We start from the raw sequence: 16,066 nt of genomic DNA, 5'->3' as shown, positions 1-16,066 counted from the left end.
TCTCGAGAATAGCTCTCACCTAACCATCAGGTACATATACACACACACCTGGTCCAAGTCTTGAGAATAGCTCTCACCTAACTATCAGGAACATATACACACTCATCTGGTCCAAGTCTCGAGAACAGCTCTCACCTAACCATCAGGTACATATGCACACTCACCTGATCCAAGTCTCGAGAAAATCTTTCACCTAATCATCAGGTACATATGCACACTCACCTTGTCCAAGGCTCGAGAACAGCTCTCACCTAACCATCAGGTACATATACACTCTCACCTGGTCCAAGTCTCGAGAATTGCTCTCACCTAACCATCAGGTACATATACACACACACCTGGTCCAAGTCTTGAGAATAGCTCTCACCTAACCATCAGGAACATATACACACTCACCTGGTCCAAGTCTCGAGAACAGCTCTCACCTAACCATCAGGTACATATGCACACTCTTTTGGTCCAAGTCTCGAGAACAGCTCTCACCTAACCATCAGGTACATATACACACTCACCTGGTCCAACTCTCGAGAACAGCTCTCACCTAACCATCAGGTACATATACACACTCACCTTGCCCAAGTCTCCAGAACAGCTCTCACCTAACCATCAGGTACATATACACACTCACCTGGTCCAAATCTCGAGAACAGCTCTCACCTAACCATCAGGTACATATACACACTCACCTGGTCCAATTCTCGAGAACAGCTCTCACCTAACCGTAAGGTACATATGCACACTTACCTGGTCCAAGTCTCGAGAACATCTCTCACCTAACCATCAGGTACATATGCACACTCACCTTGTCCAAGGCTCGAGAACAGCTCTCACCTAACCATCAGGTACATATACACTCTCACCTGGTCCAAGTCTCGAGAATAGCTCTCACCTAACCATCAGGTACATATACACACACACCTGGTCCAAGTCTTGAGAATAGCTCTCACCTAACCATCAGGAACATATACACACTCATCTGGTCTAAGTCTCGAGAACAGCTCTCACCTAACCATCAGGTACATATGCACACTCACCTGATCCATGTCTCGAGAAAATCTTTCACCTAATCATCAGGTACATATGCACACTCACCTTGTCCAAGTCTCGAGAACAGCTCTCACCTAACCATCAGGTACATATACCACAGCCAACACTCACCTAGTCCAAGTCTCGAGAACAGCTCTCACTTAACCACCAGGTACATATGCTGCATGCAGTCACTTATTGATTTGCATAGCTTACCATCAAGTAGATGTGCTGCATGAAGTCATGTTTTGATTCCTAACATACATTTCACCTAAGATACTATGAATTAAAGTGAATTGCTGCACACAACATTTATGACACTATTTGTTTCATCAGGTAACTGGAAACATTCTACGTATCACTCAGGCCACAATGGCTGACCGTGGTATCTATGTGTGTCGTGCGGAGAACTCCGCTGGTGTGGCTCAGGACGGGACAACTGTTGAAGTGGAAAGTAAGCATGCCCACTGGTATATTAATGTTATATTTCATTACATAGGCCATGTTCATTTTTGTCCCCTACCGGTTTTACCGAAGGGGACTTATGGTTTGCGCTCTGTCTGTCAGTCTGTCTGTCCTTCACTTTTCTGGATCCTGCGATAACTTTAAAAGTTCTTCATATTTTTTGATGAAACTTGAAAATGGATAGATGGCAATATGGACATTATGAGTGTCATTTCATGTTGTTCCTACGTCAAGAATTATGGTTGCTATGGATACAAATAGACTAGAAATACCAGGGGACAAAAATATTTCTAAACTGCACTCGTCCTGCAGGACAAGTGCATAAAAATTTTCACTCGTCCTGCAAACACATGATCTTGTCCTTCAAATATGTGTGAAATAAAGATTGCAAAGGCTGATATTACTAATAAAGTTTCTTATATCACTGCTGAAATGCTGCTTACTCAGTTATTCATGCCAGCTGATCGCAAAAGCAGTGAAATAAGTTACTTTATTTATGTGGAACACAAATTAATAAATGAAGAAAATTTTGTGTTTTCCTTTTTTCTAATGCTCGTGTGCTTTCCGTTTCGGACGTTTGAACATCGCTCCCGCCAACTTTAAAGAACGCTCGTTTGTCAGTCCTTTTCTGACGATATTCAGACTGGTTTAAAGCCGTTCTTCGGGGTTAAATAATTCTTTAAAAATCAATACTTACAGTGAATGCAGTCGGATGGTTCCCTGTCAACATGGACGCGCAAAGTTTACACCAAAAAGTCAATATTTACTCGGGACACAGTTTTGCATAACAACGAGCACCTGCTGTATGAAATTTACAATTGCAATTTCCGGTTCATTCGCGTTCTACTTTCGGAATAGATATATGCTTTAAGACAATGATTTTATTTAATGAAAACGAGTCTTACTTGTCAGTAAATACATATTGTATTATCAGCTAATTTTCACTCGTCCTGTAGGACGAGAGCTTCAGGAAAATCCACTCGTCCTGTCAAGATTTCACTCGTCAATACGAGCGGACGAGTGATATTTTTGTCCCCTGAATACTGCTGAAAATGGTGGTTTTCTGCATCCTGCAATAACTTTAAAAGTTCTTCATATTTTTTCACGAAACTTGAAACATGGATAGATGGCAATATGGACATTATGCAAGTCATTTTATTTTGTTCCTACGTCAAAAATTCTGGTTGCTATGGCAACAAATATATATATATATAAATCTGACCATGGTGGAATTTCTGACAATGGTGGAATCGGTAGAGGACATATATTGCTTGGCAATAGTCTTGTTATATATAATAATTTGTAACGAAAGCATTCATTTGTGTGTGTCCATCTGTGTGTGTGATGTCAATATGATCTTGTCCCAACTTTTTTTTCATATTTGTTTGTCCAATCTTCATGAAACCAATGCAAAACATTTATAACTATTATGATTTATCCAAAAGTGAAATAAGGTTCTGGTCGATTGAAAAACATGGCTGCCATGAGACCTTGCAGTTTTGTGCATGTGGCTATTGAAAACCATTTTTTACACTCTAGAAGTCACATTTTTTATTATTATGCCCCCCCATTGAAGGAGATGGGGTATATTGTTTTGCTCATGTCGGTCCGTATGTCCGTCCACCAGATGGTTTCCAGATGATAACTCAAGAACGCTTAGGCCTAGGATCATGAAACTTCAAGGGTACATTGATCATGACTCGCAGATGACCCCTATTGATTTTCAGGTCACTAGGTCAAAGGTCAAGGTCACAGTATCTCGAAATAGTAAAATAGTTTCCGGATGATAACTCAAGAATGCTTATGCCTAGGATCATGAAACTTCATAGGTACATTGATCATGACTGGCAGATGACCCCTAGTGATTTTCAGGTCACTAGGTCAAAGGTCAAGGTCACAGTGACAAAAACGTATTCACACAATGGCTGCCACTACAACTGACAGCCCATATGGGGGGCATGCATGTTTTACAAACAGCCCTTGTTTAATTATGCAATTATGTGGCAAACATTTTAGATAAGGTATTGGAAGGTGTTTTATATTTCCGTATTTAAGTTATTTCTGGGCTTTGTTTATATTGGTTTTCAACATACTCAGATCCTAATTTTCAGGATTTGTCATTTCTTTTGTGTTCCTTTTGTTTGGTTTATGTGGGGTCCTGGTTTATGTCTCATTATTCTGTGTAAAGAGCGAGGGACCTTGCATGCTTCATCAGCCTAACTTTTTATACCATACACGGACAGTTAGCATCATCATCAACTGATTGGACAATCTTCCCTTTAAATCCAGATGATCCTTTCACCATCAGTGCAATCAAGGCAGAAAGCCTATGCTTAAAGTCATTCAAGGGACAGGAAGTTGAATGACTATGGACTGTATCTTGTGTTATTGTGTGTCTGATTACTCAGACTGGTTTGTGTTTAATGTGCATCTGCTGCGTGCGTTGCGACGCGCTCTGCTCCTGCCTTGCAAGCACCCACACTGCTCGCGCCGGGTATAGGCCCTATATGCCTCATAGTCAGGGGCTTGATATACCCCTAGTTGTAGCCTGGTAGATGGACTTTTTTTTTACTTGTCTACCTTGGCCTGACTCAACTGTAACACTTGTATTGTTATCTTTAGATTCTCTAAATGCCTATAATATCTTGCCAATTGTGAAATATCATATGACCCACTATTGACAGTTTGTTTCCAAATGCTCTTTTGAATTGTTTAAATTTTGAATTCTTATTATTTAATTAAGAAAGATATAATTTAAAATAAACTGGAATAAATGTAAATTTTAAGTTCTTAAAAGCTGCCATAAAGTTCAACGAATCATTCTGACTGCCTCTGAATTGCAGTCCCGCTGCAACCACGCAACCTCCAGGCGAAGGCGATCTCGCCAAATGAGATCGAGATAACATGGAGTGCACCAGAGGACGTGGCCAAGATCATCAGCTACACGCTGTACTACAACGATTCCGAGAAGCACACTATTGGCCACCACACTATCTACCCGCCTACCACACGATACAAGCTCTCTGAGCTCATACCGGATACTGTGTACAACATTCAGCTGGCCGCACGTAGCTCCCAGGGGGAAGGGCCGCGTACAATACTCGTCCAGGAGAAGACACCAGAGTTCAGTAAGCAGCTGTTTGTTGTCTGTTCAGGTGTTCAATGATCAATGTCCCAGGCTTGTATTTGCCAACCTCTTCTTTGACTTAAGACATCAAACAAATGCAAAGCGTTTTTACCATATACGTGCGCTTATAAGACGCCCTCGCTTATAAGACGCACCCCAATTTCGGACTTTATAATCGGTGGATTTAAGACTGACCCGCGTGTAAGACGCGGCCTAATTTTGCCGTTTTCATCGGCCGAAAAACGGCAGAATGTTGAAGAAAATCAATAAGAAACACATTGAGAATTTTTCAAACTCGCGCTGCATACAATTAGTAATTCACGCAAGTCCGAAAAATAAAACAATCAAATAACAAAGTAAATAATATTTGTTTATTTCATGATATATAAGTAGGTTTTAATTTATTTTCAAGTATTATTCATACAGTAAAAATAATTATCAAATTAACACAATTTCTAACAATTGCGTATTTAATCAATTTGCCATAACAATTTCAAACATAATACGTTCGTAATTGAACGTATCAGTCATCTTAAAATCCCTCGAAATCCTCATCATCGCTTTCACCGAACAGTTCGTAGAATTCCTCACTAGTGAGATTGTCATCGTAAACCCAATCGCCGATATCATCATCATCATCGTCGCAATCACTAACCTTTGCACAGGCAGATACATCATCAGATTGATCGCGATTTTCCACAAGATCAACAAACAACTCGTCGTCCTGTGTACCATCCATTGAGTTTGAGATCATAAGAGTTACGTTTACGTTTCATTTTGACGATTCCAGTAGTTGTAATTTGTAAATATAATTGTATTGTTTGACGGGTATTGAAAACTAAGAGGCAGATATAGATTACCTTGATTATGCAAATGTTACGCCCCTTGTCTATAGGTAATGCCTACTTTCATAAAATAAGCCAATCGCGTGATAGAGTGAAATCACGGGTCAAGAAGAAAGCCACCTGTGGATAATCGCATGCGGTCGCTCTTTGCTCCCGCTGTCGTGGGTCCCTAATTAATAAGGTGTCATCGGCATAAGGGGGTCGTCTGAATTAACGTGTTTATTTAACAATTGACAGTTGCAAACTGGTAACTATTTTCAGACGATACCCTTATTGCCAAATATGTCTTAATTGACAATTAACAGCGTCGAACAAAGACGATCAGGTGATACAAATTTGTCAAGAAGCACTTGTAATCGCGTGTTTATTTAACAATTAACAGTTTCAAACTGCGAACTGATTTTGCTGTTATTTTAAGCATGTTTGGCATCGTGTCGCCGCTTACACACGTTTACTATTATGTCCAATTTATGTGACATTTAACGACGTCGCGCGCAGACAATCGGGTGATAAAAACTTTTCAAGTATAACCATGGACAATATAACGCCTTACGACCCCAAAATAACAAAATTCAAATAAAAAATAATAGACAACAAAATCAATAACGATACATTTTATTTCAAGTAAATCGGTAACTGAACATAGCGTTCCGATACACGGTACGGGCAAATACAGACTTTAGAGAAAATGCAATTGGCTGCCGCGATGATTCAAAACAATTTACAAGTGTCCAACTTGGCCAGCGTAAGCCCAGTAAACTCGATATTTTGAAAAATTTCGCTTATTTTCACAAGTATCTCGCTTAAAAGACGCGACCCCCACTTTTACTTATTAATTTGACTCTTAAAAATGCGTCTTATAAGCGCACGTATACGGTAAGTGTGTACATTTTTGACACACTATTTATTAAGTTCATGTAAAATAAAATGACTTAAGTCAATTGTATGCTTCAAAGTATAATGGTAAAAGTATAAGAGTAAAAAGCCAGATGATTATGAATTTGAGACCTGTTTATGCATGGTTGTAAAAAAAAGGATATTGATGAGTGAAGTTTTTTTACTCACATGCATATTTATAGAATGATTATTTATGACATAGCCAACAAAGTTTCTTGATATTTGGTGAACACACAAGTTATTTTTCTTGAGTCTTAGTCTATTATTTTGTCTGAAGTCTGGGCATAGGTTGGTGAAAACTTTGCCCCAGTGTTGATAGATATGAGCCGCACTCTGGGAAAACAGGACTTATGACATGTGCGTTAAGTATCACCAAAGAATAGCCTGTGCAGTGTAGAAGGGACTACCATTGAACAAGGATTTTGATTTAAGGAAAAATGTATCTTAATTCTATATGCACACGCATGAAGCACGGTTATTCCAGAGTGGGGATCATAGGATATTAAAACTTGTAGAAGGAGGCAGAACATAGAAAAAGATCTTGATTTGTTTGATAGTAAATAATGGTAGGTTTCCACATCAGGCGTATTTGAATTGGTCAAAATAACTCAACATTGGATTGTTTCTTACTTTTCTTGAGCTTAACATATTAAAATACAAATATAAAAAGAAGAATCGAGTTTTCTACAGTGTTTACCTATGGACTTTTTATGCCCCCCTTCAAAGAAGAGGGGGTATATTGCTTTGCACATGTCGGTCGGTCTGTCGGTCGGTCGGTCCGTCCACCAGGTGGTTTCCGGATGATAACTCAAGAACGCTTGGGCCTAGTATCATAAAACTTCATAGGTACATTGATCATGACTTGCAGATGACCCCTATTGATTTTGAGGTCACTAGGTCAAAGGTCAAGGTCACGGTGACCCGAAATAGTAAAATGTTTTTTGGATGATAACTTAAGAAGGCATACGCGGCCAACAGGGCGAACTCTGAACAATATAACTGAAGCAACTGGTCTGTAATCCTAAATCTATAATTATCAGTCCAATGAAACATCATCATTTGAGTAAAATAAAGAGGGTCAGTAAAAATATTATCAGAATATGAGATTTTTTTGTATATTTTGTATATTAAATATTGTGTTAATGTTTAATTTTGTTGATTAATATAAATATAAGCAGGAAAGGGGAGGTAATACACTATTATATCTTTCTTATATACAGGGGAAACAAATGCAATAAGTTTAAATTTCATGTTTATTAAATAGAGGATATTTTTTCCTGTCAGTGTGAGATCATTTGTTATTTTTTTCATTGTCCCTTGACATATTGCTTTTATATTTTGCATACTTGTTTACCAACATCACCTCAACCTATATTTCCCCCCCCCCCCCAACCTCACCCCCCAATTTTTTTAAACATCATCTAATTAATTACCACACCCCTCATGATACCCCCCCTCTCACCCCCACCACCTCACCCCCCTACCCCCACCCCCTCCCCCCCCTACTCCCATCCCCCACTCCCCCACTCCCCCCAATTTTTATTTTATAAACATCTAATAAATTACCACACCCCACATTTTACCCCCCTCTCACTCCCCCCCTACCCCCCTACCCCCCCACCCCCCACCCCCCAATTTTTTTAACATCTAATAAATTACCACACCCCACATTATACCCCCCTCTCACTCCCCCTACCCCCCCCCCCCCAAAAAAAAAAATAAAAATAAAATAAACATCTAATAAATTTCCTCACATTGATCATGACTGGCAGATGACCCCTATTAATTTTCAGGGCACTAGGTCAAAGGTCAAGGTAACAGTGATTCGAAAGAGTACAATGATTTCCGGATGATATCTTACATTAGGTCAAAGGTCAAGGTCGCAGTGATAAAAAACGTATTCACGCAATGGCTGCCACTACAACTGACAGCCCATATGGGGCGCATGCATGTTTTATTTTAATATTCTTTGCTGTATATGATGCGTTCTGTATTAAAATGTTAATTAAATTTGACAAATAAGAGACAAATCCCTGCATCGTCGACTTCAAATAGCCATATTTCAATAAATCCTAAATAATAATAGCCAGGCTTTTTCTAACAAACATGATAATACCTGCTTTTCATAAACCAACATATATTACAATTCAAAAATGCATTAAAACAGTTATAAAACTGGATTTACTTACCCTACCGAAATTCAGCAAAAATTATCGGAAACTATTCCAAGCACGTCCAACTTTTCACATTATATCGGGTTTCCGGGGGCCATAACGTCACCATCGGCAACAATTTTAATTTTTCAAAAAAAAATACATGATTTGGTCGTTCATATGCGAGGGAATTTGTGTAAAAATACTACAAAAACGAAAGTAGAGCTAAATGTCTAAAAAAAAGCTAAATTAATTAATTGCCGGAAGGCAGATGTGGATGCGGTGCCGTTTGATAAAAAAATACACGGATAACTAGAAGCCGATTCTTGTCAACCGGGGATGACAAGAAGCCCATTCATGTTATCCTGGGGTTACATGAAGCCGATTCTAGTCACCCGGGGGTGACTAGCGTCGGATTGATGTCACCCTATGGTGGCATGAATCGGCTTCTAGTAATCCCCGTGTGACTTGTGGGCCATTTCAAGTCGACAATGACCAAATGAGCTGTACTAAGACTTTGCTAAATGTGTGTATGTTTAAATTAAACGTCACTATAACCTTTATTTTGAATTGTGATGTGTTTTTGAACTTTGTTTTGAATCTGCCTCTTTAGATGTCCGAAGTGATCTTTCCTTGCCCTTGCAAAGTTCAGTATATTTGCAGTTTTTACAAATTATTCTTATAACTAATTAAAGTCTTTGTTTCTCTTAGTCAATGTTGATGCATTAAAAATTAATTGTTGGTAAATTTTTCAATGTCTCTGCAGCTCACAATAAGTATTTATGTAGTCATAAAGTAATTGTGCAGCAACTTTGTATTTGTATATGCACCTTTATATATAAAAAGACGTCTTTGAACAAACACGTCATATTACAAATAATTAATTTTGTACACAAAAGGTCGTGGTTTAAATGCTGTGTAGTTTTTATGTCATAGGGGTATATAGTTTAACGTAGAAGTAATGGCATTTTTCCATTAAGCAAACTGCGGTGGAGAGTTTTATGCTGATACAGGTGTTATCCAGCTCCCTACCATAAGTCGCAAAGGAAAAGAACTGTACGAGTAAGTCATCTGAATATATCCTTTTACGTACAATATTTACGGTGTATTTTGAGGCAAAAAGTCAACAGTTGTCAAAATATTTTAATTTAATGTTTTTTTCTTAAAGTAACATTGCTACTCAAAATCAACGAAAATTTCGTACAATTGTTTGTAAAATAAACTTAATCAATTAAAAATCTGTGTTCCTTATGGCCATTGCCGAAATGTCAACGCCTGATGTGGTCTGGTACAATAGATATTTGTAGATACAAAATGCTCGTTTTTATTATTGTTTTGCATTTCATACAACACAGGAACACTAAAATGGTGTTCGTGTGTCGTATAAATAGATATATTCGCGGGTATTAATTGTGGCTACAAATAAATAAAATCGAGCATTTTGTATCTACAAAAATCTGTGTAATCATACCACATCTAGCGTTGAACTTTTGGCTATTGCTATAAGGAACACTGATTGTTAAAGTGTAAACTTTATTTTACGAAATACTTAACGCAATTTTCGTTGATTTTGAGCGTTATAGAGACTTTAATTTCGAGCATTGGTATTTCTAACTTGAATTAGAGATAATTCAGAGTGCAAGTGGAAGATTAATGTACCTGATGGGCATCACGTGGTCATATATTCGGAATACTTCGACTTGGAAGCTAGCCCTAACTGTCTGTAAGTAATATAGATAAAAACACGATCATTTAGAAATTAGCGGGTTGAGACTGATTTGTCTTCTGTACCCAATGTTGGAACAAATTGGTGTCTCATTTTGCGATGTCAAACCTTAATTAAAACAAAATCCTCTGAAAGCACATGTACGAAATTATAGTTACTAGAAAATTTAGTAAGTATTTACTGAGAGTGACCAGCGTGTATTAACTGAAATTTGTATTGACTGATTTTTTTTAATGCCTGACATACGTGTATGTTTTATAATGATTTTCAAACGGTACAAACAAAATGCAATAAGCATAAACATATTTACATATTGGTGGTTATCGTGTTGATGTTTGGATTTTAAATACTAATGACTGGCAAGATTTGTTTAAAAAATTGTTTCTTCAAGGCATGATTATATTCTGGTAATGGATGGGTCACGGAATAACACATTCTGCGGCAAGGAGCACCTGGTCTACCTTTCCATGAGCAACAACCTTACTGTTACATTCGCATCTGACGACAGTATCAGTGGCAGAGGATTCAAATTGAATGTGACTTCCGTTCCGAGTGAGTCTGTTATTGCATGTATCAAATACATGTATGTATATACATGCTATATATATATATATATATATATATATATATATATACTAACCAGTCAACTCATTCTTTCATTTATTTATACATTTATTTCATATTTTAACAATTTGTAAAACATGGTAAGTAAAGCATATATAACACATAAAATAAGTTGTATCTGCTTATGGCATAAGAAATAGCAAACCTATAATTTAAAATAGAATCGCAGTTGATAAATCAAGTAAACAGAGATACAGGTTTATAAAAATTCAATAAATTATATAACTTAATATAAACAAATGAGACAGAACAATAATAATAATATTATTGGTAAGTAAATGTTATATATATATATCTTTGTACTTAAAATTAAAACCATGTCAAAAATTCAATGTAATTGACTTAAAAACAACAACTAAATAAACCATTATGAGCAAAATTGAATGCTAAATTAATCTCAGAGACCTTTATCACAGACATAAAGTATCACAGAATTTACATTCCATTACTTTCCACAATTAAAATACAGATAAAAATTCAAAAAAAACTCAAATAGTAGCAAGCAGATGGGTTTTGACGGTGTACTTGATATTGGGGAGGCTTTTAGCCTGTCTTATATGCTGTGGCATTTCATTCCAGAGAGAACAACCTCGATATTCAAATGACCGTTTACCAAAACCTTTAACCTTGGTCAAACAAAATCTTCCAGTGTTTGTGAATAAATCACTGGAAGCACCAACTGACACTTTTAACGTAGTGGGATAGTTATGAACTGAACTAAGAGGAATGAAATGCTCGTTAAGGTAACCTGGTGATCTACCACTAAGATTTTGAACACATGGCACAACATGATTTGATCAACTCTTTTAGAGAATGGCAACCAGTTTAGCTTGACAAAATGACTTTGATCTATATGAGCCCTTGCTTCAAGATTCAACACATACCTGATCATTCTGTTCTGGGTGACCTGTAATTTAGTTCTAAGTTCCCTTCCTGAGTCAAGCTGTTACACTAAATTGAACAACCATAATCAAAATGACACTGGATGGGGGATGTTACCACACCATTTTAGAGTGGGGGTTAAAGAACTTACCCTTCCTGTACAAAAGCTTCAACCTAGCATTAGCTTTCTTTATAGTTGAAATATAGATTTTGATCAAGTGTGGCCACAATCATTGTATGGAGTCGGCCTGTCACGTCCAACACTGTCTGCGTCTAGCATCTGTCTCTAGCTAAAATGTTAATGTCATCGAGATCAAGAAAATTTGGGCAAACTGGTACTTGTACGTTACGTTTTAATATGCGATTAAAACAAGAAACACTTTTTTTTGTATTTCTTGACAAAGTGATCTGTGTCGCAGTATATGTGGTTAAAGGAGGGCATCTGGTCTTAGAAATGTCAAGTTTAAACATCTAAGTTCGAAAAGTCCGTTTTGTATCAGTATCCCTACCAGACATAACCGTTATGGGTAGGCAATAAAATCAGTGTTCGCCTGTAACTTGGAAATTTTCTTCTTTTTAGGGTTAGAATTACTTACCATAACCATAACGTGTTTATGCTTACCCGATTGTGCAGACGATTGACTCGTTCTTTGAAGGTTCAGTCTTGTTAGCACTGCCATTTCTAACCTCATCAGTAGGCGATAAAACTGGCGTTCGGTTAGTAGTTCGGAAAATATAAAAAACATAGTTCAATCATCCGAATCAGGGAAAATGCAATCCTGTGTTCTGGCCACGTGGTGCGGAGCAGGCTCTTTTCAGATGAGATTTGTTATTCGTTTGTCTTTTGACGATTAATGTAATTGTTGCATGAGGCTGCTGTATGATGTGAGGACCAGACATGTGTCCCAGTAACCCTATTTTTTCAACTTAATACACTCCCGCACAATTGAATTAAGCTCCAATATACAGCTATTTTGGTTCAGTAAAATATATTCATATCTAAGTAGACCCTATTATGATTTGGGAAACCTGTGTTCCCAGAAGAAACCCGACTTGTCTGATATGGAATCCATCAACAAAATGTACGTACCTTATTGAGAAGCACGTTTACCAACCATTGGTCCTATAAGACAATTACAATATTTAAATTTAGCCGTGTCAGAAATTCTTGCAAACAATTTTAACAATTATTATTAAATATATGATAAAATTATTTTATACAATTTTAACTACTCGGATATGTTTTGGTGATAGATTCAACAGAAGGAAAATGCAACAGTACAATTCTGGCAATCCAGGGTCAAGACGGCGACATCTGGAATTTTGACAAGACCAACAACTGCTTTTACTCTTTGGAGGTGAATAACCCTGTAATCAAATAAATGAACTCAGATTCATTGTGTTGTGTATACAACTACTTTTTATGTCCCCCACTATAGTAGTGGGGGACATATTGTTTTTGCCCTGTCTGTTGGTCTGTTGGTTGGTCCCACTTTAACATTTGCAATAACTTTTGCAATATTGAAGATAGCAACTTGATATTTGGCATGCATATGTATCTCATGGAGCTGCACATTTCGAGTGGTGAAAGGTCAAGGTCATCCTTCAAAGTCAAAAATCAAATATATGGGTCAAAATCGCTCATTTAATGTACACTTTTGCAATATTTCAATATTCAAGATAGCAACTTGATATTTGGCATGCATGTGTATCTCATGGAGCTGCACATTTTGAGTGGTGAAAAGTTAAGGTCATCCTTCAATGTCAGAGGTCAAATATATGTGGCCGAAATCGCTCATTTTATGAGTACTTTTGCAATATTGAAGATAGCAACTTGATATTTGGCATGCATGTGTATCTCATGGAGCTGCACGTTTTGAATGGTGAAAGGTCAAGGTCATCCTTCAAGGTCAAATATATGGGTCAAAATTGCTTATGTAATGTCACTTCTGCAATATTGAAGCTAGCAATTTTATATTTGACATGCATGTGTATCTCATGGAGCTGCACATTTTGAGTGGTGAAGAGTCAAGGTCAAGGTCATCCTTCAAGGTCAAACGTCATATACGGGGACACAGTGTTTCACAAACACATCTTGTTTAAAATATGCATAGCTTTTTTCTAATGGTATCTACGTTACTTCTCGTGTTTACTCATTCATTATAAAGTATGATGCCTCATGCCTGCCTTTGCAGGCTCCCGAAGGTTTAATGGTTCAAATTACACTGAAATTCATTAATTTTGGCTCCACTACAAGAGATGAAAAACGTATTGTCATTCGGGACGGTTTAAGCACACGTAAGCTGTACAGTTCATTTTATTTCAAATTAACATAAACAAATACTATATACTTAAGCTGCTTCATTGTTTGATAAGCATTGAATGTCTTTTTGTAATAGTAGTCTGTTCGTTTGCATCCTTTTTTACTTTTTTTTACTAGTGATTGTTTAGCTTCGTATATTACCTTTATAATATTTTTTTATACAGCATTCACTTTTATTTAATGCTGTTACACACAGATGGCGAGTATCTTTGGAATATCTCTAGCGGTGTTCCTTTACGGAAGAAGTCGGTATGTGCTAATCAACTTTTTATTGAGTATCATAACGAGGGGAGCACCAATGCCCTCCGTTTCTATCTTACATACTCCTTGATCACCTGCCCGGCGGAACCGACAACACTTTCTCCGACTTCATTAATCGAAGGAGATAACGGTATTTGCTTGACTGTGTATGCATGCCAAAGACAAGTGAAAGATTGTACACGCGATATTAGACGTAGTAATAGTAGTAAGTGTAAAATTTCAGCTTATTGGTATTGTTGTTGTTAATAACGCAATCTATTACAAAATTTAAGTGGCACAGCACTTGTTTGTGGTGGTCAAATCAAACTTCTAAAATTGCGTTTAGGACAAATAAGTTGACATGTAATTGTTTCAATAAAAAAAGTTCAATGATGTTTTTTGCATATGTTAATAATTGTCAATAGTAGATGAAATTTAATAAAGATAATATGATTTTACATTGCATTTATGACTGAAAGTATAAATACATTTCTTTAAATCACATTTTCTGCATTTTTCAGACAACGATATGTATTACATTTAATGAGGTTAATATATAGATCGCAATGCGGGAAAAGTAGCGAGCAAGTGCCATTACTCTTGCTTCCATGTGTTTGCCTTAAACAAAACTTCTTTTTAACATGTGTCTATTGTATATTATGAAACATACGTGTAGATAGATAGATCTTCATCGAGGCAGCTGCACTGCTCACGAATTATTATTCTCGCCTTCAGGAAAGCAAAGTTAATGTCACTTTATGGTTAAAATATTGTTATGCATATATTGAAAAATGAGGTTTCAACTTGAAACGTTATTGGTTGGAAGAGAGGTGCATTGCCGAAAAACCATGGCAATAGCCACAATATGTTTACAATTTATGCCAGTTTTTTTGTTCGGGTCATACCATCAACACAATAAAACTATTTAACACAAAACTTCAGAGATATGAAGCTCGCAAGTAGAGTGTACACCAACCATATCTCTTATTTCTATAAGTGTTCGGTTATTGCTCTCTGTTTGTGTTTTGAACGAATTTCTTCTCTTTCCGACATTTTAAAATAGTCTTTAAACATTTTCAGCAGTAACTAAGTAAATAAAACTAATTCTTTAACTCGAACCTTTCTATTTCTCTGATAATGGTTAAGCGGTATTCAGGGTTAATTTCCGACCCGACCTAACTGTTCTATTTTGTATTAAAAATTTAAAAAAAGAAATTTATTTTAGCCAAATCGGGTATAAACGTTTTTCTTAACGACATTCTGGTCTGAAACTATATGATTATGCTAGTGTGTAACCTTATGAGAGTTACGTCCTTTTTAATTAAATTTGTCATGCTATGGACCAGAATAATGGGTCCGCCGAATAATAGCTATTCGGTTGTTATTCAACTCGATGTAGGCTTAGTTAATCGTTTGTTTATATATATCAAATAAAATATATTATGATTATATCTGAAGGTTAGGCTTTAAAACTTATTTATTTTTAATAATTGCTTACTTTTTGACATTTTAGAGTGCGGATGCAACGAGCAGGCAGTCTGTGTTCTACAGGGCTTTGAAAAGATGTAAGCGAAATATTTACATGGTATTTCAAACCCAATTTAAATTCATCAAATTAAATGGTGTCTTATGATAAGCTGTTTAAAAACATTGTACGTATTGTGGGAACAAATGCGATGGTTCTGCGCGCAGCGGTGTTGTCTGTGACAGGTTGGCACTATCATCTATCATTATAAATCTATGTACGTGAAGTTTAGA

General features: G+C 36.8%; 1 protein-coding gene across 1 annotated transcript in view; it reads left to right on the top strand.

Annotated features, from left to right (window-relative positions):
* Window positions 1–16,066, top strand: part of LOC127854717 (uncharacterized) — a 150,782-nt gene that overhangs the window by 93,614 nt on the left and 41,102 nt on the right. Inside the window, exons 27-36 of the mRNA XM_052389775.1 lie at window positions 1,363–1,480; window positions 4,335–4,619; window positions 9,127–9,159; window positions 9,494–9,575; window positions 10,138–10,236; window positions 10,631–10,791; window positions 13,000–13,103; window positions 13,941–14,043; window positions 14,265–14,534; window positions 15,822–15,873. Coding sequence (XP_052245735.1) covers window positions 1,363–1,480; window positions 4,335–4,619; window positions 9,127–9,159; window positions 9,494–9,575; window positions 10,138–10,236; window positions 10,631–10,791; window positions 13,000–13,103; window positions 13,941–14,043; window positions 14,265–14,534; window positions 15,822–15,873 — 1,307 coding nt within the window. The remainder of the gene's footprint in view (window positions 1–1,362; window positions 1,481–4,334; window positions 4,620–9,126; window positions 9,160–9,493; window positions 9,576–10,137; window positions 10,237–10,630; window positions 10,792–12,999; window positions 13,104–13,940; window positions 14,044–14,264; window positions 14,535–15,821; window positions 15,874–16,066) is intronic.

The sequence above is a fragment of the Dreissena polymorpha genome, chromosome 13, assembly GCF_020536995.1.
Source record: "Dreissena polymorpha isolate Duluth1 chromosome 13, UMN_Dpol_1.0, whole genome shotgun sequence".
NCBI lineage: Eukaryota > Metazoa > Mollusca > Bivalvia > Myida > Dreissenidae > Dreissena > Dreissena polymorpha.
This window is presented reverse-complemented; position numbering and strand designations above follow the sequence as displayed.